This window comes from Gavia stellata, chromosome 6, assembly GCF_030936135.1.
Source record: "Gavia stellata isolate bGavSte3 chromosome 6, bGavSte3.hap2, whole genome shotgun sequence".
Taxonomy (NCBI): domain Eukaryota; kingdom Metazoa; phylum Chordata; class Aves; order Gaviiformes; family Gaviidae; genus Gavia; species Gavia stellata.
Genome location: NC_082599.1, coordinates 47444145 through 47470056, shown reverse-complemented (window position 1 = coordinate 47470056; position 25912 = coordinate 47444145). Strand labels below are relative to the sequence as shown.

The 25912-nt window shown below is 35.1% G+C and overlaps 1 protein-coding gene across 2 annotated transcripts in view; it reads right to left on the bottom strand.

Moving 5' to 3' along the window:
- The window catches only part of ATP2C1 (ATPase secretory pathway Ca2+ transporting 1), a 54164-nt gene that overhangs the window by 4611 nt on the left and 23641 nt on the right, over positions 1-25912 (bottom strand). The window contains exons 9-28 of one of the 2 annotated variants that reach the window (XM_059818725.1): positions 24196-24351; positions 23463-23531; positions 21622-21697; positions 21032-21098; positions 19770-19894; positions 18432-18529; positions 16847-16942; positions 16645-16734; positions 15104-15208; positions 13275-13431; positions 11694-11864; positions 10599-10696; positions 8870-8920; positions 7901-8067; positions 6041-6109; positions 4248-4364; positions 3433-3580; positions 2723-2818; positions 1715-1856; positions 720-850 (exon numbers count right to left, since the gene is read on the bottom strand). In XM_059818725.1, the coding sequence (XP_059674708.1) occupies positions 720-850; positions 1715-1856; positions 2723-2818; positions 3433-3580; positions 4248-4364; positions 6041-6109; positions 7901-8067; positions 8870-8920; positions 10599-10696; positions 11694-11864; positions 13275-13431; positions 15104-15208; positions 16645-16734; positions 16847-16942; positions 18432-18529; positions 19770-19894; positions 21032-21098; positions 21622-21697; positions 23463-23531; positions 24196-24351 (2229 nt within the window). Of the gene's footprint in view, positions 1-44; positions 851-1714; positions 1857-2722; positions 2819-3432; positions 3581-4247; positions 4365-6040; positions 6110-7900; positions 8068-8869; positions 8921-10598; positions 10697-11693; positions 11865-13274; positions 13432-15103; positions 15209-16644; positions 16735-16846; positions 16943-18431; positions 18530-19769; positions 19895-21031; positions 21099-21621; positions 21698-23462; positions 23532-24195; positions 24352-25912 lie in introns of those variants that run through there. The other variant, XM_009809334.2, reaches the window with a different exon arrangement.

The window sequence follows — 25912 nt, the reverse complement described above, 5'->3', positions numbered from 1 at the left end:
TAAACGCCAGTTTCTTTTAAAACAAAGAGACAACACACTTTTAAGAAAAGCAAACATTTACTTCAAATTGCAGTATAGGCTTTTCAATCACAGAAAAAGAAAAACAGTGATCCGACAGCGATCACATCCTGTGCAAAAAAAACTCGGGATACAAAAAACTGTAGCACAAGCTACTTGAGCCGCTTACACATTGCAGGATAAAGTAAATAAATACAGTAGCTAGAATATGGCACTCTTGTGACAGACGCTAAACCCAGTGGAATGCCTCTGAAATATTTTTTTATCCTTGTATTAGTAGCGAAGTCCCACCACCATAAAAGTAAAATAGTACAATGTTTTAAATAAAAACAAACTAAAATATTTATATCTAAGAGAAGGATTTTACACAGTTATATCTTTTAAGTGCAGAAAATGGGACTCAGGCTTAGATCTTTCTTTAAATTAACCCCCCACGCACAAAATCCCATTCAATCTCAAAAGTAAATTTGTTTGAGGAAAAATGTTACCAAAGTTGCATAATTTCATTTGTTACTCCCACAACTGGAAGTTAAATTCTAAACAGTCTTGAAACATGAACGTTCATCATTAGCCAGTGAAACAAAGGACTTGTCAAAAGCCCTCAGGATTTCTTTATCCTCCAAATATTGTTTTGCTTTCTCTTACATCTTTAGACAGCAATCCCTAAGTTTGCAAACAAAAGAATGCAATATGCATCATACATCAAGAAAAGACGAAGTTGACGAAGAAGAACTTCCACGTTTCTGGATCTTTTCCTTGCTTCTTTCAAACTTCTTTATGATCTCAGTCACTATGCACACAGAGGAAGTGAGTCCCAGAAGAAACAGTAAATCTGGAAAGAGATTATTAGCCTTTTTTAAATTTGCTACTTAAGGCTAAGGGCAGACTTACAGAAGAACAAGACTCACAAGACTTTCAATTTGTTTCCCAATCATTGTGTGAGTTCAGGAGAAATGAAGCAAGAATCAATTTTTGCAGGATCAGAAAATGAACATGCATAGTTTATGCGCAAATCATAAGTACAGGCATGAGATTTCAAACTTTTTAAATATTTCATAACCCTATTTTAATTAACACCTATGAAAACAAAGAACACTAAACAAGATAATTGGCTTCATACTGAAAAAATATAGATATTAAAAATGACACCACAATAAAAATAATTACATAAAACCCATGTATTTCATGACAATGATTTATTTTTAACTCCAGAAAACCGCAGAAGTAATAAACTTAAGTCTTGAGGCCAACAGCATTATGTATCTATAGCTTCTTAAAATCCTCATGCCTATTTATCCTATGACAATGCAGTTGATTATTTAATAAAGGACCAAGATTTCTAATTAAGGTGTTCATATTTAGAGAAAAAACTTGCTAAATAACAAGATTAACAGTGCTTAAAAACCTTCAATAAATGCTGTACTTAATTTTTGCCTGCATCAAAATTTATATTAAAAACCCTAATATACATAAGCACCTAAGAAATTTAAGAACGCACTGATAAGTTGTGTACCGTATGCATTTAAATTACAGTTCCCAAAGAAAACATCTAAAAGGATTATTTAAAAAAAAAAGTCAGCAGGCTTTGTATTCCTGTTGTATGTGAACAGCCAGAAAGTGCTCTTACAGAACCATCAGCTAATGCATTTATAACTTAATCCTTAATGTACAAGTTTGAAAATGGAACTGTTCTTACCCAAGACACTCAGGCTCTCTGTTTGGAAAACCTTCTGAAGTGGAGGAAAGTAAATGACCAATAACTGCCCCATTATAGATCCAAGGACGGCATAGCAGAACATTTTGTTACTGCAAAGTCCAATCTCAAACACGGATTTTGCCTGTAAAATGAACAACATGTTACACTGTACATGTAGTCTTAATTATCTAGACAAGAAAATAATTCATAACTACAATTTCTGTTCATCCAGGCTTTTAGAAGGAAGTAAAAAATTATTGTTGACCTTCTAGATAATCCAGAACAAGTTCTTGAACAGGCTAATTGCATTTTCTCTCTGGTAAACAGAATACAAATCTCATCTTCATAGTCAACGACTTGTATATTGAGCTCACTTTTCTGCAAGTACAGTGCATTAGAAGTTGCCCTCTACACTAGAAAGAGGTGTTTTTGTTGACCCTGACAATTCAATTCACATCAGAAAATAGACTGCAAATTAGAGTAAATATAGTAACATACACTAGCAGTGTACTTTTCTCCAACGAGCACAAAATTTCAGACTTGTTTCCTTAAAACAAAAATACAGACAGAAAAGATAGTTTAAGAAATTTTCTTTGGGTTATGGGTTTAGGATTACAAAATAAAAAAGTTAAGGCCTTCAAGAAGTTTCAGATTCTGGCAAGGATGCTGAACTGACAAAATTTGCAGGAAAAAACCCACACCAACCAACCAAGTGTACACAGCAATACAAAGGACCATCACACTTCAGCTTTTAATAAAAATTTTCTTGCTCCTGTCAGGACAGAAGCATTACTACCAGCTCTGCATCACAAACAAATTAAGGAAACCAATACTTATCTGTAATTTAAGAAATCCTACCTAGTAAATATGTGAAACTCTGAAGCTTAATAGCAGATGTGAAGTAAATCAGCAGGAAAACATTTGAAACAAACACAGCAAGATCCTCCCTCAAAGAAAATCCTGCTTATTATGTAAATACTGTGTAAATGGACAATACGACTCACTTACCTGAGATCTAGAACTCAAAGCATTGAACATATCAAAAAATACAAAACAGGTGAAAGTCATGGTTGTATCTCGAGGCGTTATTACATTGTCTCTCAACTGCCAACAAAAGAAAATGAAATGGCTTTAGCATGCTTTAAACCATCCACAACTAAACAAAGCTATTACAATAATTCAAGTTCTACTAGCTAGTAAATGAAAGTAAAAGCAACTTGTTTGCCCCAAGCTGATCTAATAAATCATACAGCAAAAATTACACACCTGTAACTTAAAACAATTTGTAATTCCAAGCTGTGATTAAATGAAGCCTCTTGGCAAAAATTTATGCAAGCACATAGAATACCAAGAATTCTATGATGCACTACCAAAAGTTCAAACAACATTTTTCTCTACTGGGAAATGAAAGTCAAATGGCTGTTTCATAACAGTCTGGCTAGAAGATTTGTACAAGTACTTTCTATGGGCCAAGTTTTCCCACATAGATTTGGGACCTGTAAAAGTCTGTGTTAAAATACAGATAGGGGAATAAAACTGTATTCCTCATTTCAATAACTACTTCAAAAATCTAATCTACTAGCTGAATAGATTATTAAATAAGCATGGACAAAACTTGCAACTGAGTTCACACAAATTCTGAATTCCAACTGCTGGTATAAAAAGGACTTCTTTTAAATTAGTTTGTTACTGCCTTAAGCTTTGTACTTTTGTCGTACCTCTCTCCAGAAGACGAACAGTGTTCCACACACAATAATTACTGATGAAACCAGTATTTTAACAATCAGGTTTTTGGTCAGAATGCTGTCCTTCAAATTTCTTGGAGGCTTCCGAATAACATCTTTATCCACAGGCTCCACCCCAAGACTTTTAATTAAAAGAACATCTTAGATTTTTACCATCATAAAAATAATTCACTGCTTGTAACTTAAGGACTAGACTTTGAGTTGAAAGAAAGATTTTAATCTTCTCTCTACAGCCTAAGAATCATCTCTTTCAAATAAGCACATGATATTTTCACTTTCAGAAAACTTACATGTATTAGTAACAGGCAATATTCTAACACTGCCATTTGAGAGTTCATAAATACATTATATCCGACAGTATTAATATTACCAAATGTTAATTTTAAAAGAAGCTGCAATATTAGTTATGTTCCCCACTTCTGTTACCGTGATCCACCTAGCTAAGGAATTTACTGCTAGCTCCTTTCACCTCTTCCTCCACCATCTATCTGCAGTGAAGGTGGGCAGAGGAAGAACCCACAGGGAAGCCAGAATCCTGCATGCAAGTTTCATGCACATATCCATGGATCTTTAAGTATCCATGCTGCTGCCATAATTATCATTAGATTCTAAAGCAAACCAAAAGGAATGAACATAGAACTATACTGCAAACATCGTAATTCAAAGAAAAAAAGTTTGCCATTTCAGAAACATTTCACTGAAGTTTAACACTTCACAGAGTTTCCTTTATGAGCAACCACATTCCTTACTGAAATAAAAGGACTACAGACTTTAAAGTAATTACTTACCTTTGAGCTGGAGGTCCATCCATAATAATATTGATCCATAAGATCTGCATGGCATTGAGAGGGTTAGGAAAGTTCATTAATGTAGCCAGTGAGATTAAAGTCAGTGCCGCTATACTCCTGTTGAAAGAATCCATTTTTACAACTGTCAGCATGGAACATTTCTGAAGAAACACAGATAACTGCTTTGTAATCAACACTTCAACTGCTTAAGAATAGATATGGATTTTGACAGTGTGAATCATGACTGACATAAGCCTAACTTTAAAGGTAGGGCATGAATTAATTTAGAATACTCATCTTCACACAGTCCATATTTAAGACAGCATTGTTTTAGCAATTAAAAGAGAGCAAATTTGCGTCTTAAGAACATCCCAAACTTCAAGATAACATTTCAGAGTTATAACTCACCTTCACCTAATTGATTTTTTTTTTACTGGGGAACGTAGTCCTATACTTTTATTGTGCCAGAAGTGGAACTTCTAACCATGGTTTTGAAAAACAAACTGCTTTTACACTTTTGATGTAAACACAACCACTCTGTGCATCTGACACTAGTTTGACTAATTAGTTAAGGCAAGGTACTGCCCAAGCTCCCTAAAAATACCTACACCACCTCTCATTATTCGCAAGATGAGAAAGCTAGGCAAAAGACTGAAAACAGAGTAGCTGGTTGCAAGCTTGGTATTAGAAACCTCTCTAAATAAGTATGCACTAATAGCTTTCAGTGCAAGATTAAGTGGTTTCATAACCAACAAGAAGAGAGCAAGGCTTAATAATAATTCCAAATTTGGCGCTCTACTGAACCCTATTATGGTCTCCCTGCAAAGAGGGACAGAAAAAGAAAAGGGTAACTTATTCATCAAAAACCCGAGGCTACCATTCCCAAGGTTAATAGGCAAGCACACTTTCCTAGAATATCTATCCTTAGCTATTTTTCAGAAGCAGGTTTCTAGTCTTCTACCAATGCAGGGCACTAGTCAAGATTGAAAGTATATGACCCTTCTTAAAATTTTTATGCAAGTTTTAAGAGGTTGGTGTTTTCTGGGTTTTGTTGTGGTGGTGGGTTTTGCTGGGGATCTTTTTTGGCTTTTGGGGGTTTTTGGCATTTGTGGGTTTTTTGGTGTGTTTTGTGTGTGGTGGTTGTTTTTTTTTAATTTCTGAAACTTTATTCAACCACTCAAATGCCATGAAGGCTCCAAAAAAGTACATTAACAATGTGGCAAAGAGGAAAACTATATTCCCGAATCCAGATTCAATAAGATAAACTCACAAATTTTTTAAAACTAAGGCATAATGAACTCTTGCCTTCTTGTCTTACATACATACGATATGGTTAGCATAGGTACCCTTATACGCAAGAAAAGGAAGTCAGCTTCACGTAGCTAACTCATTCCACAAACCAGTATACGGATTACAGAGAAAATAACCTCCCATTTCCCTGGCTTCCTCCATTTAATATACATGTTCTGGTTAAGGAGGGAATGACTACTAACTTCTCCTTTGATCAAGGACCCAAAGGTAGCTATGCTGTTTCCCTCCATTCTCTCAGTTACTGACTTTTCACATCTTAACAGGAAGAACTATGACAAAGTTAGATGTCTGTTTATTGCACTGTTTTCTGGTTCTTTAAAAATGAAACAAGCCACCAAATACAAAATACTGAAAATCCAAAAGCATAGCATATCAGCATCCTACATGAAATTTACAACATTTACATGAATTTATGCTGCATCTGCTTCCTGATGCTTTGATTCATTCACAACCTTCTGAAATTGTCAACTTTTCAAACTTACGTGCTCAGTTGAAATCTAACAAAATTTTTTATGTTATTATAAATTCCTTTACCCTCTTCAATTGCAGACCTACAATTAAAAACAAAGATTACATCACTAGACAAATGAGACTACTGCCAAAAAAGCTTAAAACAAACCAAAAAAAGCTATTACTTTAAGCAGCAATACAAACATCAAGAAACAAATGGAGTTGAGGTTCTTATAACTTTGGCAGTCATTGTTTTTCAACTTGACTAGAAGATTAATCACAACAGTTATTTTTCCAGCTGCTTAACTTTCAAAATGAAATGTCAATAGTAAAATCTCCTCCTTGTTCAAGATTCACCATCATCCTTGATGAGACCTTCCAATTCAAGTTAGGCAATTTAAAAAAAAAACAACCAAAAAAACAACAACACACACACTTTTACGAAACCATAGAAATGTAGCACGACTTTAGAAGACGATGTATTCTTACTGCACCAGAATTAAATATCTATAGACCATCTTTTCAAACTGTAGCATGTGTCGCAACTTGCCTATCACATTATCACAATTATAGCAATGAGAAAGTGTTTTCTAATACCTATATCAAGTCTACTGTGCTGCAAATAAAACCGACTTCTTTCTTCCATTCCCCCAATAGCCATTCCTTTTGTAACTTTTAACACAAAAAGATTAAAGGGGTTGGGGGAAGGATGTAAAACTATGGAAGCTCACACATTTTTTCTCCTTAGTGTTCACCACTCTTTTCACTTTCCTATTGAGAACTTTACTGATGAAGTAAGCAAAAGTGGACAAGGCATTCCAGCAAAAGCCTCATCAAGCCCAAGTAAAGTTAAGTACTTACCACAGATGTCCTTCCTATGTACTCTTCTGAAAGTATCGTAAAATTATTCCCTTCTCTCTTGTATTTGCACAAGAGCACACTGCTGTTGGCCGAATTAATTTGGAAACCTTTTAACTCTCAGATCATCCTCTGACATACAGCTACCTAGGTAGATTTTCTTATATTGTATTTCTACATTTCACTTCTTCCCAATGGTTAAGCATCATACTTTCAGACGAACTGAAGTGTTCTGAGATTGATGCGTAATTTCAAAATGAAGGCTATCTAGCTAGACAGCAGTCCAGCTCTGCCAACAACCACTACCTTGAAAAGTCAGATGAATTAAACTCAAAATAAAAGTTTAGCTATGCTCTCTTTGAAGTTCACCAAAGAAAAAAAAAAATGGACTAATACCAAACATCTGGTTACCAGTAGTTGGTAACTTATTTTCACCTGTGATTTTTAAATAGCTTATATTCCTTTCCTTTTCTGAAACACCACCACATTTAAATAGTTGAAAACAAACACAGCACTGGGTAAAATTCTTAAATCTTGAGAGGAAAGCTGTCTCATTTTTACATAAGATTTATGCTTCTGAAGTAAAAAATTAAATTAAGATTATCGTACTGACACCTAACAGACTCACAATTTCACCTCAGTTTTGTTTCTAAATATACTACTACCATAATTCTACTTGGAGAAGCAGAGATACAAGTTAGTTTTTACAGCACATACATGCACAACCTCCTTTATTACTTACATCTGACCTACATACAAGACCAAAATAGCAAAGGTCTAAATACGTAAATACATTCTTCTTATTATTAACATACATAAAGACAGAAATACTTAGTTGCCCCTTGTACTATTACCTTCCCAGCTCTGTAAGAGTATAATACAGGTAATCACCATAAAGATGATTCTCCTGACTTAGCGGAGAACTCATTAACAGCTGCTACACTTACAAGTTCAGGAAGTTTCTTCTGTTTTTAACCCAGGCAACATTCCATTAAAACTATATAGCACAAGGTATGTATATAAATGCCACCTACATTATTGTCTGGAAATCATCATCCACGAGGATCATATCTGCTGCCTCTTTACAAACATCTGTCCCGGTTTGTCCCATTGCTACACCAATATCTGCAGCCTTCAGAGCAACAGCATCATTCACTCCATCTCCTGTCATAGCTACTACTGCACCATTATTTTGCAGGGACTAAAGAAAAGAAAGGGAAAAGAGCTTAAATCAGGGATTGAAATAACCCATCCTATAAAATTATTCTAAATGCAAGGTTAGTGTCATCACCCCACCCCACACCCAATTTCTTCTAATTCCACTGTAAAATCCTAAAAAAATGCAGCTGCCTGTATTTTAATGAATTTTTTACAAGATTTTAGGTTAAACTTCAGTTCATATATTAAAACAGCCTAAATTTTAAAGCTAGGGTATATAAAATCTGCCTTTAAAAGAAAGTAAAAAAACTCTAGAGAAAGAAAGATGATACTGTATTTACATTTTAACATTATCACCCTCATGATTCTCAATATATTCCAGCTGTCTCAATGTTTGGCTTCCTTCTCCTTATTGTTGCTTTTCTGATTTTTCCAACTGTTACACTGGGTATGTCCCTCTGTGCTACCTTCTTTTGTTAACTTCTGAATGGAAGCATTACCCTAGATATGGCTTGAAATTCATGCCCTTTTATCCTGTTCTGAGAAGTATCAGGAATCTGGTTCTTCCAAAGTTCCTAGTCAATTCAACTGCAACATGACAAAAATCTCAATCAACCCCCAGCTCCCTACATAGAAGAAAGCATGATGTTGCCTAACAGCAGCTGTCTATCCCTTGTGGGCACTATGCATTTTTCTAGGTAGTGTTTTCAAATACACATCACTTTCAAACCAAATGCATTTCTGGTTTCATCTTGACACACTGTAGCACGTTATAATTTAAGTAAAAGCACCATTAACAGTACCCATAGCAACAGCCCAGAATTTGAGCCTCTAGTAAAACGTACCTTTATAATTTTCAATTTATGTCGAGGACTGGCTCTATAAAATACTGCAACCTGTTAAAAGCACAATGAAGTAGTATTGAAAATTTGAGAAATGTAAAGAACTGTACGGGATTCTATAAAACTAGAGGATAATAAAAAAAATATTACCAAAGGCCAACTGTACTCTTGTTAGCTCTAAACTTGAAGCACCACTGAGCTGCGTTTTTACTAGAGTGAAATCATTAATTCCAGAGAAGACTCAAAGTGTGTTCTGGTAAACAAAGTTGGTGCTACTTATTTCAAGATAGAATATGAAATTTTAAAACCCTCTAAAATTGTGAAGCAACTGAGTTATAATGGCTTGCTGCTGGCCTTCCTGACTAAATTCATGCACGCAATTGCCATGCTGACTCTATAAATGTCTTTTTTCCCTTCTCAGCACTAGTGGCAAGCTACTCAGGACATTTCCATTTTACTAGTTTGTGTAGCGTATTAGTAACAGATTGAAGTATTAAAGCTAATTCATAAAAATTCCAGCTTAGAAAGAATTACTATTTTTCAGCATTTTTGCCTCTGGTCTTCTCTCTGAATTGAAATTTGAGCATGTGGAATTTAGTTTTCCATAAACTCCATACTGTTAGCATTCACATCTACTTTTTCTTTTTAAGAAGCTGGATAAGAAGCTCAACTTCTCAACAGCCACTTTAGACTGTACACAGATACCGATCTTATTGGTTGGTTTTAATTAATTCCTAATAAGATTTTAAATAAAAGCCTAGAAAACTAATTGGGTCTCACGTCAAACATGCACAAAATAAATTTGTAGCTATTGCAGTTTTTAAGATGGACAGCCCTTAGGAACAAGTATTACCAAATAAACCAAAAATTACTATTTGCCATACAATTCTTTTTTTCCAAGTTTGTTTTTGTGAGTCACCATGGAAAGACACAAAGCTGACAAGCACATTTCTTGATTGTAAATATTGGCTTTTGGCTTGCTTACATCAGGCTCAAGCATACTGCAGTCTAATTTTGCAGTCTTTTACAAACAGAGCAGCATTTTGATACATAGATTTTGCAATATAGCCAAGCCTGAACGTCAATTGCATTTCATTATGCCTTCATATTTACAACTTTGATATTGGCTAACACATTTAGTTATTTAATAACTAGAAAGTATAAGCAGTAACTTAACAAATAGACCCTTTCAAAATTCTCAACCAGTGACCTCAGACCGATTAAAAAAAAAAAAAAATCACTAAAGATACAGACAGCTCCTCCTACGAATTACAAAAGGATGGATTGTCTGAACATGCAAACTCTAAGGCTGTATATAGAAGCTGAGCTACTTAAAGAAATAAAATGGTCTAACAATACAAAAAGGTGATTATGCTCACTGAAAGTTCGAGATGGCAAAATGAAAGTTCCAATATAGGCACTGAAAGGTAAAAACCAAACTGAATCATTAAAAGAGACAAAAGTAATAAACTCACTAAAAAGATAACCGTGTGAGTTGAAAGAAATAAATTTTTATATGGTCTTATGTCAAACCAAAAGATAGTTTTGATCTGGGACAGCTTCCATATTTCTGTACTAAAAGCCTCTGGTAATTTACTGTATCACCTACTTCTATTAGAACCATGTTATTTGTTTCTCAGAAGTTACATTTTACTTTTCCACAGAAAAAAGCATTTCTTACTATAAAATATATCCTTTACTGCATTTCAGTAAGTAGTATCTCAAAACAAACCTTTGGTGTTATTTGAGAAAGCTGCTGAATATCCAAATCATCTATTTCTTCTCCAGAGATTGCCTGTGAATTTTTGGAATACAATCCTAGTCGACTAGCTGGAAGTAAATAATAAAAAAGGTATTATAATAATATACCCTTTTAAAACATTAAGTACCCAATTTATATATTTTTTAAACCTACTATTTTCTGCAGCATTTCAGGTTCAAAATGCCTAGGGCAGAACATCTTAACACCTTGTTGATTCAGTATACTGGAATCAATTATCTGAACTCTTGAGTAACAAACACATGCTACAAAGCCTATTCTAATCAGATACTTACTTCCTCAGACTTTTTAGGTCTAAAGGTCTGTACCTCATTGTGTCAGGTGCCATACAAACACAAGAGCTCAGTCCTCTCGAAAGAATTCACAGTTCAAAAATAACAAGACAGAAAATGAAAAATGACACAGGGGAGACAAGGAAAAAAGCCCTCTGAGAAAGTACTGCTAAGTTTGGGGGTGTACTTTTTTTGTGCACATCCAACTTTATCTGTGTCATTTTGTATGTGAAGAATTCATATTCTGGCTAAAGAACCTGTACTCTAATGTATTATATTGTAAAATATAAAGTTAAGTAATTTGTTTAAATATTTATTAACAGTACTTAAACTTCAAACTTAGTTATATGGACAAAACTGTATTGGATAGTACTGAAGCGCCGTATTGATCCTAAACATTCATTGTCACTAGCTATTTTAGTTTCTCCCTGTTGCCATAAGACAGGCATCCAAAGCTGAGGGTAGGGAGAGTGGTGTTGGGGGTATAAGAATACGAATCAGAAATCATGCATATCCTACAACAAAATACAGTAAGAAAATACATAGTCTCAAACAGCATCATACATTAACCAAATTTGAAAAACTACAGTTTAAGCTGAAACCGAAGTATCACTTCAGGCTAGGGGGGTTGGGTTTTTTCTAATTCCACTGCACCATATCCAACATACAGAACTCACAAATGTTAGAGACTTAATACCCACACTTCATAACAATTAGCTAGGCATTGCCAAAACAGAAAACAAGTGACAAATGAAAGGAAATTGACTATTCATACCAATGGCCACTGCAGTCTCCTGTGAATCTCCAGTAATCATTTTTATTGCAACTCCTGATGTGATAAGTGTAGTAACAGCTTCTTTTACACCAGTTCGTGGAGGATCAATTATTCCCACAAGCCCCAAAAAAGTCAGTTGTCCTAACTCAGGACCAGAAGCTAAAGCCAGAACTTTTAGGAGACAAAAAAAATGATTTGAAATTAACATTTACATCAGCATTTAAGACAACTGCTAATATTTGTTGGCAAAAATGAAAACTAATAGCATACAACCATATGTCTGCACACTGACCAAAGGCCTCAGTGCTGAAAACATTTTGAGTAGCTTCATTATTCTGAGTATTCCACATGAAATTAACTTATGTCAAGAAGATGTTCAGAAATGAGACCTAACTAAACTAGTAGGCCAGCATAAAGTAAAGGGCAGGAATTGCAATTTTTTAATCTTGGTAGCAATGCCTGTTATCTTGAGTATTCAGAATAGCCTACTTACGTATATTCCTTTCTTCCAAAGAGTATCTTTTTACCGAACATACATATTCCAGGTTTTAAAGATAACGTCCCTATTTGTTCTCAGATTAAAGTGTTTATACTTTCACTGTGTGTTAAGGGAACGGCATCTAGCTTTGTGGTGTCTCTGTACATGCACAGTCTTTTATGCAAGAGGACGAAAGGGAGCATCAGCTAATGTATTTTATTTTCTGCTTTGGTTGGGTTTTTTTCCCTTTTAGAGAGGCGGATTTTATTGAGCACATGCTGAATATTTTCTGGAATGTCTTCTACAGTAGAAATCTTAATTCAAATATATTTAAATGACATTAGAGTTGTAAGAAAAAGCAAATTCACTTTTTTCAAAGCAATACCCTGGATTTTTTTGTTTGACAGTGGTCTGAAGCAGACACAAAGAAGGACTGTCCAAACAAAACAAGCACAAAGAGATACCACTCCTGGTAAATCCTCTCAGTTTCTAGTAATTTCCATCTTGGGAATTTCCTGAGCCACATATTAGCTTCACATTAAAAAGCTATGGATAGACTTAACAGCCTAGAGGTCTTTTTACAGAGGCCAAAGAAAGCCAGCCATGTATAATGCTTGCCCACAATCACCTCCTATCAATCATTTTGTAAAAAATACTTTCAGTTGTATTTAAAGATCTACACACCTTGTTAATATAAAACATAATCCTAATGGCATCTTCTGACCTGCAGTCAGTTGTGCTAGCTTAACTCACAAAGGTGCCAGGACCCAAAGTAATAAAAAAATAAACACATTCACATTTTTAAAAATCCACAAAAATCTGTAATGACATATGGAAGCTATTGGGTAGCAATGTACTGTTCAGTTATGGTCACATGCAAGCAGTGTCAGGAACCAGCAGTGCCTTTTCTCACTCTTTGCAATTTAATCATGTTATTACACAGGCCTTAGGCAACAGCACCTGTTTTCTACTACCCCATTTTAAAAGAAAAACTAAACAACCCAGTGGCACTTACTGAACAAGAAAAATCCTGGTGCTTTTTTTTTTTTTAATAAGCAGTGCCATATAAAAAAAATTATTTTGAGATACTGGAACAGTCTTACCCCTAAGTCCTGCAGAGCCCATAGATGTCTTCTCTTCCTGGTATTGCTCTCGCTGTTGCTGAACAAGAGGTAGGGTCTGCCCCTTACAGTTATATGATGTACAGTACCTAATGACTTGTTCATAAGCACCTTTCATAAAGCAAACTTCAGGTTTGTCCTAAAAGGAAAAATAATTGTGTGCACATGTGTACGTGTATATATACACACACACAAGTACATACACATGCACACATAAGAATAGCATGTCTGTACTTCTCTAAAGAGTCTTTAGAACATAATGCAAATCAAAGTTACATTTCTAAACCTAAAAATCTGTACTTTTGAGTATTTCTATACAGTGTATGTTCAAGCGTGGTAATGTCAGAAGAGCCAAGCTAATAATCAATATCTCATTTCAGTAGACACCATACACGTTAGACATTGTGGGTCACAGTTCATAGACTAAAGAGGCCATGCAAAGGACAAAAATGAAACCTACACAGAACATTAGACCTGAAAGACCTTTAGCTCATCATCTCACCAGCTGCACAGGTCACTAAACATCACCTGCACCCTCGTACCATGCCTAACAACTCTAACATTTTCCAGATAGCTATCTAACATTGATGACCTCATGGGACTGAGAATCCACCGCCTACCTTGAACACAACTCCAATGCTAAATCAAGCAATCCTTTCCCTTCCCCCCTTTTCCATTAAGAATTGCTGCCTCAGCTCAAATTCCAATCACTGATTCTCATCTTCTCTTCCCTGTTGAGCTAAAAAGCTCTTTTAATATACCTGTTTTCTCCCTGTGAAGGTATTTATGCACAGCAGTCAGGTTACCTCAGTCTTTCTGAGAGACTTAACTGATAGAGCTCTAAGTTTCTAATCCCACTACATTTTCTTAGCTTTCAAATAATTTATGCTCCATTTAAAACTGTTAACAATTTTTCAACCTTTTAAAAATGCTGATACCAAAACACACAGTAAATCCTCACATGGACGAAAATCATATAGCAATTCCTGCTCACTACTCTTGATACAGACAAGGATAATACAACCATATTATCCATATAGATAAAAAGCAGTCAAATCCTTTGTTTCCAAAGCAAAGATTTTACTGTGATAATTGAACACTATCAGCAAGCGCTTTTTTGGTCAGAAGTACTAGGAAATTTTCCATAAAACCAAGATAAGGTCTGTTGTTGCACATATTATCTAGAAGGCTCCAGTTATCAGATTGGCAGTGACTGTCAATATTTGTAATAAAAACATTCAGATTGGTCTAAATGAAATATGAATGCAAATATGTATGGGAAAGCACCAGAAGATAGAAAAAGAGGTTAAAGAATGGTTTGTATTGATAATCTAGGGCACTGTTGACATCAATAAAAATCTGTCAATGCTGGGGAACATGCTGTCTGCATCAAAAACAGAAAACCTGTGTTTTCAAACAAAGTAAATTTTACTATTGAATATCAATGCATTTTCTTGCTCTTAATTAATTATGTAACTATGCAGCACTGAAACAACAGAAGATTGGCAGAATTGTTTTAGATGTTTGAGGAGGAAGGAGAAGGAAGAAAAAACAGCCAGGTATACATTTAAAGTCTCAGATATCAAAACAAAATAATTTCCCAGCATGCCTTTTATGAAAAGAATTTCTTGTGATTCTTAATCTCCACTTCAGAGCTTGAAACTAAAACTGTCTATTATCAAACAATATTCCCAGGACTATGCACTACTACCAGCCTGCCATAACTTCTGCAGTGAAAAATGAGGATATTAAATAAGGTAGACAACCATTCTACAGAGCCAGTGCACAAGGAAACAGTGATTGAAGTTTACCTGCTGCGTTCTGTGAACACATTTAACAGCCATCCATTTTTGTTCGGAGCTGAAGGGATATTCAGCCTTCCTTATGTAGTCTTCCTGGAGTCCATCTAAACCCATCTGTATAAAACAGAAGTACCACCACAATGTCAGGACTTTTTTTTTTCCAAGCAACTATGCAATTTTTTGACTTGTTGAGACACCTTAGTTAACAATCATTACTTAGTTAAAACACAGTTTCATCTCCAAAGTTGCTTTTGAGCACGCTGTTCTAGTTTAGACAAACTTCTAACAAACTAGCACTGAAAGAACCTAAAAGCTTCTTTCAGGCTTCAGCATAAGACAGACTATTTAACACTATATACTATCTTTGATCCAAGGATCTTGAAATACTTTGGAGATTATGACCACCCACAAAAGACAAGTCTTGCAATGGCTAGCAATGTAGCTCTTGGTTTGACAAAACATATCTATTGCCCCAATGCTTTTTTTTTTTAAAAATATCTTCAATGTAACTTCTCTGCTAGGAGGGCCTACAAAATTGTAACACAAGACTGTGGCAAAGTCTGGAGAAGGCAAGTCACTGATTTTAAGTTTGAATGATCCAACCTGAAAAGACTTTTTTTTTTAGTGATCAGAATCACCCAAACATTTAATCTGAAACTAACCATGAGGACTCCAGACAGAATGCATTTCATTTCAAATGCTGTTCTCTCCCCACCCCAATGCAACTCACAGCATTCCATGCTCTACCCTTAACCAAGTCCAAGAGAAAGGGCTGATTAAAGAAGATGCAGAAGCAGCAGCCTGCTGTAAGCCATTCTTGGTATTTACAGAGCTTCACAACTCCTTCACTACCTCCCTTTCCAGCAACACATGTGAAAGACTCCTGTTCTTCTCAGTTTTTATGGGCTCTTGCCAGAATAACACTACTCTGGTCCTATCCAAAGACTGGGGACTTGGAATGAGTCTCAGCAAGAAGACAGATACATCTCGGGCCTCAGTTACACTGGGAGAAACAGACTGTAATACAGTCATTTTTCAATGCTTTTGAGTTTATTCACCATCACAAAAAAAAAAAATCAAGTGCTTGACACATTTCTCAGTAGCTGTAATGGGTGTGTCACAGCATTATAAAACACCAAAATATTTAATCACAGTATCCACAATTCAAACTACCTGTGCCCTGCACTTAAAGGGCACTATAAATGCTGCAATCACCAATAGATCAGTTATCAACTTCTTACTGCTTCTGATAAGAACTGGGAAAGAGACAGCACAATCAATGTTCAACAAGTAAATTAGCTTTTGGTAGGTAAAAAGACAGTACTAAGTGCAAAAATATGAAAATAAAGATTTTACTTCAGTCCTAAATAATTTTCTCTCATCTTTCAGGATGCCCAAAGATTTCTAACAGATAAGAAACACAGGAGATGAGCAGTTGCAATACAAATCTAGGAGACCCAAACGAGAAGAAAATGAGGAAAAAAACCCAAAACTTATTTCTACACACTTCCCACCTGCCATGAATCTAAAGGGCACCGTCAAGTACGTACCTTCATAGCAAGCGCGATTAAAGCCCCTTCTGTTGGCTTCCCCATTAATGTGTTGTTTCTAATCAAAGCATCATTGCACACACAACCAGCCTAAAAGATGAGGAAGGAAAGGGGAGAAAACAGAACACAAAGTAAATGCCATACAAAGCTCTTCAGCTACATCATCAGTTAAAACACTCACCTCTCTGTGTCAAGATCTTACCTCAACAATTTTGCTAATGGATGGGTTGTTATAACCATGAATAACTTCACCATCAAGCATCACTTCTCCAAACCTGTTATAACCTACTCCAGTAACCTGCAAGACAAACAGCCAAAGGCAGTATGCAAATTTAGTGTTCACCAAGTTCATAAACTGGTTTAATCTCTGCTTTTTACTATAAACTACAGAAAATTTTTAAAAGGCCATTCACAATGACTGATTTTACCCAGTGTGAATGGATTCTCCTACTCAGCTTCTAATGTAGCAGGTACTAGATTAAGGAATAAAAACTCTGAGGGCAAGTGAGTTCAGTGAAATATATTAGAAACTATTTTTAAAAAGTAGCAATTTTATTCCTTAGCATAAATAAATGCAGTGTATGTTGTTTGCGCATGTTTTGTTTTTTTCTTCTTTCTTTTGCTTTCTAATTTTTTCCTCCTATTCGTCTTTATCCTGGTTAATAATGCATACCCCCTGCAGAGGAATGGAAGTAGAGAGCAGAGTCCTACATTTGTCCAGTGAGAAAAAAAAAAAAAAAATAGTTGAACAGCCTCTAAGCTGAGACCTCAGAGAGCTGTTAAAAACAGTGAAATTGTATTTTTAGTGACAAAAAACAGGCACCCTAAGAAAGTCTTCATGTCTACAAGCATTACCAGCTAATACGTTTTATAGCCATTTCAAGTTCTCTTTCAATTCGGAAAAAGGAGCTGATTTGACCCAGATGTAAACAAATGGTGCTAGTAGTAAAGAAAAAGTAGTTACAGTATTTCTATAGAATTCTAAGAATAGAAAAATAAATACCAGGATATATAAACAAACATAGGTAAATAACAGCAAATAAGAAAAAATGCCAGTATTTATGCTTACAAAAGTCAAAAGACCTTCTGTTAACTGTAATGTGGAAAAAAATCCCTGATCAAGAAGAGTTTGAGATTTTAAGAACTTGTTTAAAACACCCCCATGAAACCACATCTAGTTCCACACCTTGCTTCTTTTCCTTCTCTTTTGTGCATTTACTTCAGTCTTTGCAGCAACTCCCCAACCTCAACAACTACTGTTTCACGTCCTGCTCCTACTTCCAACTCCAACCATTATGAAGAACCAAGAATGACAGTACATACTCCGTATGAAGAGTTCACACAATAAGTTGCATTTTAGCCAAAAGCTGGATATCCCTATTTCAAACACAACATACAAATTTTATTTTTATGCACCTGCAACAGCAAAATAGCCTCAACTTTCTGTACTGAAGAAAAAACCACAATCTCTCAACTTGCCTTTGTACAGTATCTCAGCATCTGTCTTTATTGTGACCTACAGGCATCAAGAGATTTAAGAACTTAACGTATTATGCAAAAAATTCTTTTGTAACCAGAGAAAGCTTGGATAACACAGCTCAAAGGCTACAACACTAAATGAACTGAAGAACAGAATTAGCTGGAATTTGAGGAACAGGAGTTTGGTGCAACAAACTTAACGCTTTCCTAACTGATACTTTACCTGCAGTATACTCAAGCGTGTTTCAGCTGATACACACAACAAAGTAAAAAGGAAAATTAAAGCCTAACAGAGTCTTACTACATACCTCAGCATGCTGCCCATCTGAAGTAAAAATATGAGTAACAGTCATTTCATTCTTTGTCAGAGTTCCAGTTTTATCTGAACAAATTACATTGCAACAACCTGAAATAACCAATTAACATTTATAAGACAATGCTTGTTTAGAACAATGCGAGTAACTAACAGGAACAAAAATATTCAAGACAAGCAAATTTCTAGAAATACTGCAGCTGTCTCTGAAAAAAACAAAATGAAATTTAACAAAGACAGCCATGTTTCAACTATTAATGAATAGCTGTACAAGGTTCTTTGCAAATTTGTCCAATAAATCAAAAAACCTAATTAAAATCCCAAACTCATAACTCATCTGAAATGCTTCCATTCACTACCTCTCCTTCATTTTATTCTGCTGTATCTCAAACTACATTACTGAAATCTCAATTGCAACTCCTGGTGAGGAGGAAAGCTAAGAGCCTGCTTTACAGCAGTCATTCTTCTTTATCAAGAAGTGCAACATCTATAACACTAACCACAACACTTTTGTTACACAAGTGTGACTTACTACTAAACCTGCAAATTTTAATAAGATTCAAAAGCTGAAAGAAATGTGAAATTTTTATATGCCTTTTTAACTCAGGAAAAGAGTATTTTGAAAGAGCGTTGCAGTATCTTGACATTTTTGGACATGATAGCAGGAACTGCAAAAGCAACAAAAAACCTTGCAACACTAATGAAACTCTGCTAGAGGCGTTAGACAATATATTTCCATTCTTCAAATGCAGAAAGAAATTAAAATGCAGCAGAATTATTTAACTTAGTATTTCTATTTCTTTTCCACATCCTGTGCTTTACATGTTTCATAACTGAAACTGCATACAGAATGTTTTTAAGCTTTAATGATTTTAATTTTTAATGAGTAGCATAACATCCTGAAGGTGCATTATGACTACAAAGCTTTTCCTAATATTCAAACTTGGACTTGTTTCCAACTGTCAATATTATTTCTAAATTTACACCAAAATTTTACTTTAAATAAGACGTGTAAAATGTTTTTAACAAGAACATCTTACAGCGAACAAGTATAACGAGTACTCCATACATCCAATCACTCTCACAGTTTAGAGTATTGCTAGTGTGACATGCTATTAACTGACAGACTGTTTATTTCACCTAAAAAAAAAAGAGTAGTTACATAAACTGAATTCTGTGTAAAACACATTCCATTTAGAAATGCTTTAAAGATACCACCACAGTGCTAGCAAAATAAGAATACCTGCTTTACTTTAACCATTAGTCATGAATATTTGTGTTGATTTCCTAACATTTATATCAAAATACTATCTCTAAGTTAGTCTAGTCATACCTAAAGTTTCAACAATAGGCAGTTTTTTTACAATAGCCCGTTTCTTCACCATTCTCATCACACCAAGGGCCAGTGTCACTGTTACCACAATTGGGAGTCCTTCAGGGATTGCAGCTACAGCCAAACTGTAATGAAAGTAAATACACAAATCTTGTCTTAGAATGTCATACATGAATACACAGTAATGATGTATTTACACTTCAGAACACTGTTTCTGTAGCTGTCTGTTCACTGAGGTTAGAAGTGAAAGAAAGCAGCTGCCATGTGATTTTAGCTGTATACTATTCATTATAAGATACACACTGAAGACAGTAACAAAATCCAGTAGCTTAGGCATTTTTACTCATTACTTATGTAAAAGTATGAAGAAAAGTTGGGGGGGGGGGAGAAATCAATTGAACATCTGTTTTGCCTACACAAAACACTGATTAGGACTGTGCAAAGCAGCCCAGATTGTGAAGAGTAAGTGTAGTCAGCACTATACAGAACTGGGAAATGCCACCACTTCAAGTGACCACTGATCCACAGCTGTTACTTACAGATCATGATGTGGCAACAAGCTAAGTGCTGGAATGGCACAGAAGGTCATTTAAAAAAAAACAACAAACAAAAAACTCCAACTGATAACAGTGTAAACAACATCACAATAACTCATTACACAATGCTAAAAGATGCAGGTCCTGGTGCCTTTTTTTCTCCCCTCCCCAAAAGGGTAAGTCTCCAGAGTGTGATCCTGTCATTTAAAGAAACACTTCTGCCGTATGCACTGTCTGCAGAATTAGTGACTCAGCAACTTTTCTAAGAGTACAGAGTTAGATCATCTAAATTCAGTGTTATTCTCAGCAGACAACACCCTGGAATTAAGTTTCCATAATATGCTAGAAAATGAGCTAATGAACTACATGACACAAGGCTTGTATTAGCTTAGTTGTCTGATGCCACTTACAAAATTACATTTTCTTTATTTATGCAGTGACAGAAACTCAAACTGTACAACTCTATTGTCTGTTTGCAGATGTGCCACACGACACTCAGAAATCACCATACAAATGCACAGTTTAAGAGACTGACAAGAACATACTGTATCAATTAAAAATTAGTATGAATTTGCTTTTTTACAGCACAGAGTCTACTTTCATTTTTAATTACTTACACGAACTTAAAAGCAGAGTCTGTCTGCAAGCGTATTAGAATATATATCACCAGCTTTCAGATGCTTGCTGTAATGCACGATCTACATTATTTAAAAACAAAAATCTTACCTCACACCAATTGTGAACATATCAAGTATATGCTTTCCTTGCAACCAGCCAACCAGCATAATAACTCCTATAAAGAAAATAGTCGTCAAGATAAATATAAAACCAACAGGTACTGTAGCCTCATGGGGAAAAGAAAAAGAACTCAAATAGCCAAAACCAAGCTTATCATTGTGCTACCTATAAAAATCTATTATTTCGTTCACTGTCAAAGCATGATTCTGTTAGTATGGTCAATGTGAAGAAAGTTTCTGCCAGCCAAGTTGCCCAATCACACCAGCAGTGAGGTACGCACTTCTGGACACCTTGAATCAGAATAGAAGACACATTGCAATTTAAAAGGAAGCATTTAGAGGACAATAAGTAAGTCAGAAAAGTATGTTTGAAGGCAGAAGCAAGTAAACACCCTTATGATGAAAGTTATGTCGCATTAGTGATCTTCAGATGATTAGTGGCATGAACTCAACATGACCAACAGAATGAGTCGTCAAAATATTTAAGAAGAGAGAGATCAAGCCCTTCCATTTCCCCAAGCCTACATGTTAGTTTCAGTTACGTAATAATTAGTAATTCTTGTACATAAATTCTCTTACCTATTATACCAAATGAATACAAGGAAAGCTGTTTTCCCAAGAGATCCATGCTCTTCTGCAGAGGTGTCTTCGGAGCCTTGATGAATAGTAAACATGCAGCAGTTAACAAGCACAGGTTAAAAAGCATGGCCTGTATCATATATTACTTCAGATGTGCAAATTTCAAGACACTGCCAGTGAATAAGATGCAGTTATACCCTATGTTTCCCTATGTTTACTTTGTGAAAACAGACTACTCTGTTCCATTCTTGTGTAGAATTCAAGAAGATTCAAGAACACTTCAGTGAAATGAAAAATTTGTTACGAAATATTCTTTGGGAGCTTTGTGATGTCTACAGAAAATCTAATACAAAAGGTCATATCAAAGATTTTATAAGAAAAATAATGCTGACTAAAAGCCACTGCACTTCTTCCAAGACCAAAAAGTTCTTGATAACAAGAATAACTGACTTTTCAAGACAGAGGCATTAGAGCCCTGCAAGGCCAATTATATCTCAGAAGGAATTTGTTAATTATCTGCAGAAAACTCAATTTATCCAAATAGAAAACTATGGAAATATTTATACAATCTAGTGACAAAAAATGTATAGAAAAGAGGAGGGAATGCAAAGCAAAAAAATTAATTAAAAAAAAAACACAGGAAAGTAGATTTTTACATTGGAAGCCAGTAAGTCTGGGGTTTTTAGTAGTAATATATGGTGGACTACAGCATAGAAAGGGTGGCAAAAAAAAAGGAAGATGGGGTCATTGTAAAATCATCTTTGTTCAACAAGTTATGAAAACAGTGCATACACTCTATATGAGAAAGCTAGTATCAAGTTTGAGTCACTCTTACCTTCAAAATTTAGTTTTAAAATGAGATTACTGTAATATAAACATCAAAAATAACCCTACAATACTCTTGATATTTCAGAATGTTGGTGTAGAAGGCTTACATAGGGTTTTTTCTCTTTTTTTTCCCTCATTAATAATTACACTTGTTACAATATAAACTAAGTACTGTTGAACAAATGATCGTATTTTCCTCACATATGTATTAAAGTGTATTGCACTTTGGTGACTGGACAGCAGTATTCCCTTGAAAGGTGTAGTAAGGCACTGCAGCTAACAACATGAGGTCAGTGATGCACTCCTGGCTGATGCATTTAACACCCTCAGTTGCTTTGTTTTGGCAGATTTCAGAAATGCGTATATCTGCAAAAAAAACCCCTGCTGCCTATACTATGCCTGATCACATCCTGACAGCTGGAGATAGACTGTTTCCCTACAATCCTACATTTGTCAGGCAGCCAGAGGAGAAGCTAGAAGGCCCTAGATACACAAAGCACCCAAGAGTCTGAATCCCCATGTGGATAAGTGTACTGCAATAAAGAAAAATCACTGTGGGAGTTTGGTTTAAAAGAGTCAAAGGGAATTTATAAAAGGTTAAGGTGGAGGATCATGAAGCAGCAGGGGCCACATGCATAACCCCAGAGTACACTGGTAATCAAGGGAAAAATAGTCCTGTGCAAGCAGCAACAAATTTGTCATACAAATCCCTTTTGCACAAATGTAGTTCCACCTGGGAAAAAAAAATATATACTTCCACAAATTGCAATAAGATTTGTTCCAATGAACAAGTTCAGAATATTATTTTCACAGTTAATATTTTTAGATCAGCTATGGATATTTTGTTGCACTGAACTCAATTACTACTAAGATTTGTTTCACTAGAGGGAAAAAAATATTAAAAGCAATGTAATTAAGTTTAACTAAGTTCCTATGGATTAAATTCAAAGTTTTAATGAATGAAATATACACTTACAAAATAAATGTCTTTGCTTCTCAATATTCACTCTTACCTCTTCTGCTTGCATCATTTTGAAAACCTCCCCAAATTCAGAGTTTTCTCCCGTTCCAATAACTATCCCCTAAAAATAAAAACAAACCAAAAAAAAAGCCAATTCAAATCCGAAGTTTAATTTTAATGTTAGTGGTTGCTTTTGACAGCTTTGACTCAAATAGTGGGCAAATGCCATTTGGTCTGCTACGATTTCGTTAGCTTTGTTTGTAAAATTAATTCTTGGCACAAGTAGGAAATGTTTTTGCTAAAGAACATTTTGCCTCTGTAAAACAAACTGCTATCCTATGCACTGCTGAAGTATTTAGTAACTACCAGCAACAAAACTCAAATAGGGTAACACCTATCTAACACTAGCCAAAACTGTATTTTGAGTTACAGATTTTCAAACATGTGAATGTAATTCTAGAAGCAAAATACCACATTCTAGGCAGAAGAGTTTCACACCTGCTGCCTATAAATTTGAGCTCTCCTGGCCCTAGGTTAGTTTTCTTTTTAAACCGGTGTCTGAAAAAGCACCAACGAGAAAAGCTCTGCAGCATATCACTGTAAAGTCTTCCGTATTTCCAGTAAACATTTCTATTTCTATTCCATTTCTATTGTTTCAGAAAACTCAAAATATATGTAGTCAATCACAGTACATTTCTCAATTGATAGGTGAACTTTAAAAATAAGAACTGCCTTCAAATAGTTGAAACATGGAAAATATTCTTCTCGATTAATAATGATTTTACCTTTGCTTTTCCACATCTGACCAATGTTCCCATGAAAGCAATATTACTCCTAGAAGTAAGGTCTCCATTGGTTGCTGCTGGCTGAGGAGCTGTAGATTTAGAGCAAGGAGCTGTCTCACCTGTGAGACTGGATTCATCAATAGAAAGGTCCACAGCCTTTGAAAACAAAATACACGGACTAGGTAAAAAACATGACAATCTTTTGTAAGCAGTTGACAGCGTTAATAGAAGTTTACCAATTTTGACCATTAAAAATACATCCAATTTCTTCATACGGTAAGAAACCATGTCATGATCAAACATATTTTAAGGATCAACAATGCAACAAGCAGTCCTACAGAATATTGCAGCAATGCAACAAGCTCTCAATTTGAAGAGTCAAAGTCTACTCATAATTTTATGTTCATGACTGTTTTTAGAAAAACATTCAAGCGGTTGCAACTGTGATGCACTCTGTCATCAAACAAAGTAATTAACTGGGGATGCAAGTGCACATACACATTATCCTCTCAACTCTTCCTCTGTCAACTTCCTCCTATCATGGTCCATTAAGAACTCGCTAACAAAAAGCGTATTTCATACAGTTTTTTGTTCACAAAGTGTCTATAAGAAAAATGTTATTCAGGCAACAATCAAGTAGACTAGAGGAACAGAAGCTGCCTTTTTTTTTGTTTAGGTTTTACTTTTGTGGTTTTTTGGTAGCATATGGGGGCAGTTTGAGAAGGAAAAGGTAAAAATTAATTATTCTGTATTAATCAGCTGACACATGAAGAACATAAAATTTGTATTCTATAAATGTAATCCAAACCAAAAAAAAAACTTATCAAAATATAAATTGAAATGTCTTTTCTCAACTGACATCAATTCTTACATATTAATCTACTGACTTAAATGAGTCTTGAACAAAGTCAAAGCCTGAATCATGAAATTCTGTTCACAAAATTTAAGTAAAATAATTTTCATTATTAAAAGGTATAAAGCCACTATTGGTGACAATACCACTAAATTTCAAGATAACCTTCTCAAGAAAAACAGTGTTAAAAGCATGCATAATAAAACTCAACTGCCAAAACTGTTTGAAAGGATATCACTTACAAAGAGTAAATAAGAATCAGTTACATTGCACCCGGTACCACCACACTACAGCAGATCGCTCCAAGGTTCAAGTTGGGGTATTTTTTTAGCGTTTTGGTTTGGTTTTTTTAAGTGGCATGGTAACTCTGATGCACTCCAGTTCTAGCTGGACAACAAAATGAACGCAGGCTGCTAGATCAGAAATAATTTAGTCAATGTTAAAAGAGTATAGTACCTTTACTAAAGTGCTTTCTGATCAGTCAAATCCCTCTAATTCCTGCTATTCTCTCAAATAGTTACCAGTGTAGTACCCATTTTTAAAAGATGGATGCTGTATCAATAAAGGAAAAGGGACACTTGTCAAAAACTGCAATCAATCTTTTAATCAAAGCCATAAAGAATGATTAACTCCAGAAAGTTCTATAGTAATTTTGTATTTGTGATGTACTCCTCAGACTCCAAGCTGAAACAGGGTGAAAATACCACTTTGCTACTGTTCAGATTTAGCCATGAAACGTTTATCATCACTACCAAAAGGAATTGTGTTCAAAGCCTACACTGTTATAGGTATGTTAGTTCTTGATTTAATATTCCGGCTTTAGAGAAGATTACCATAAGATTTAATGGACAACTCATTAACGTA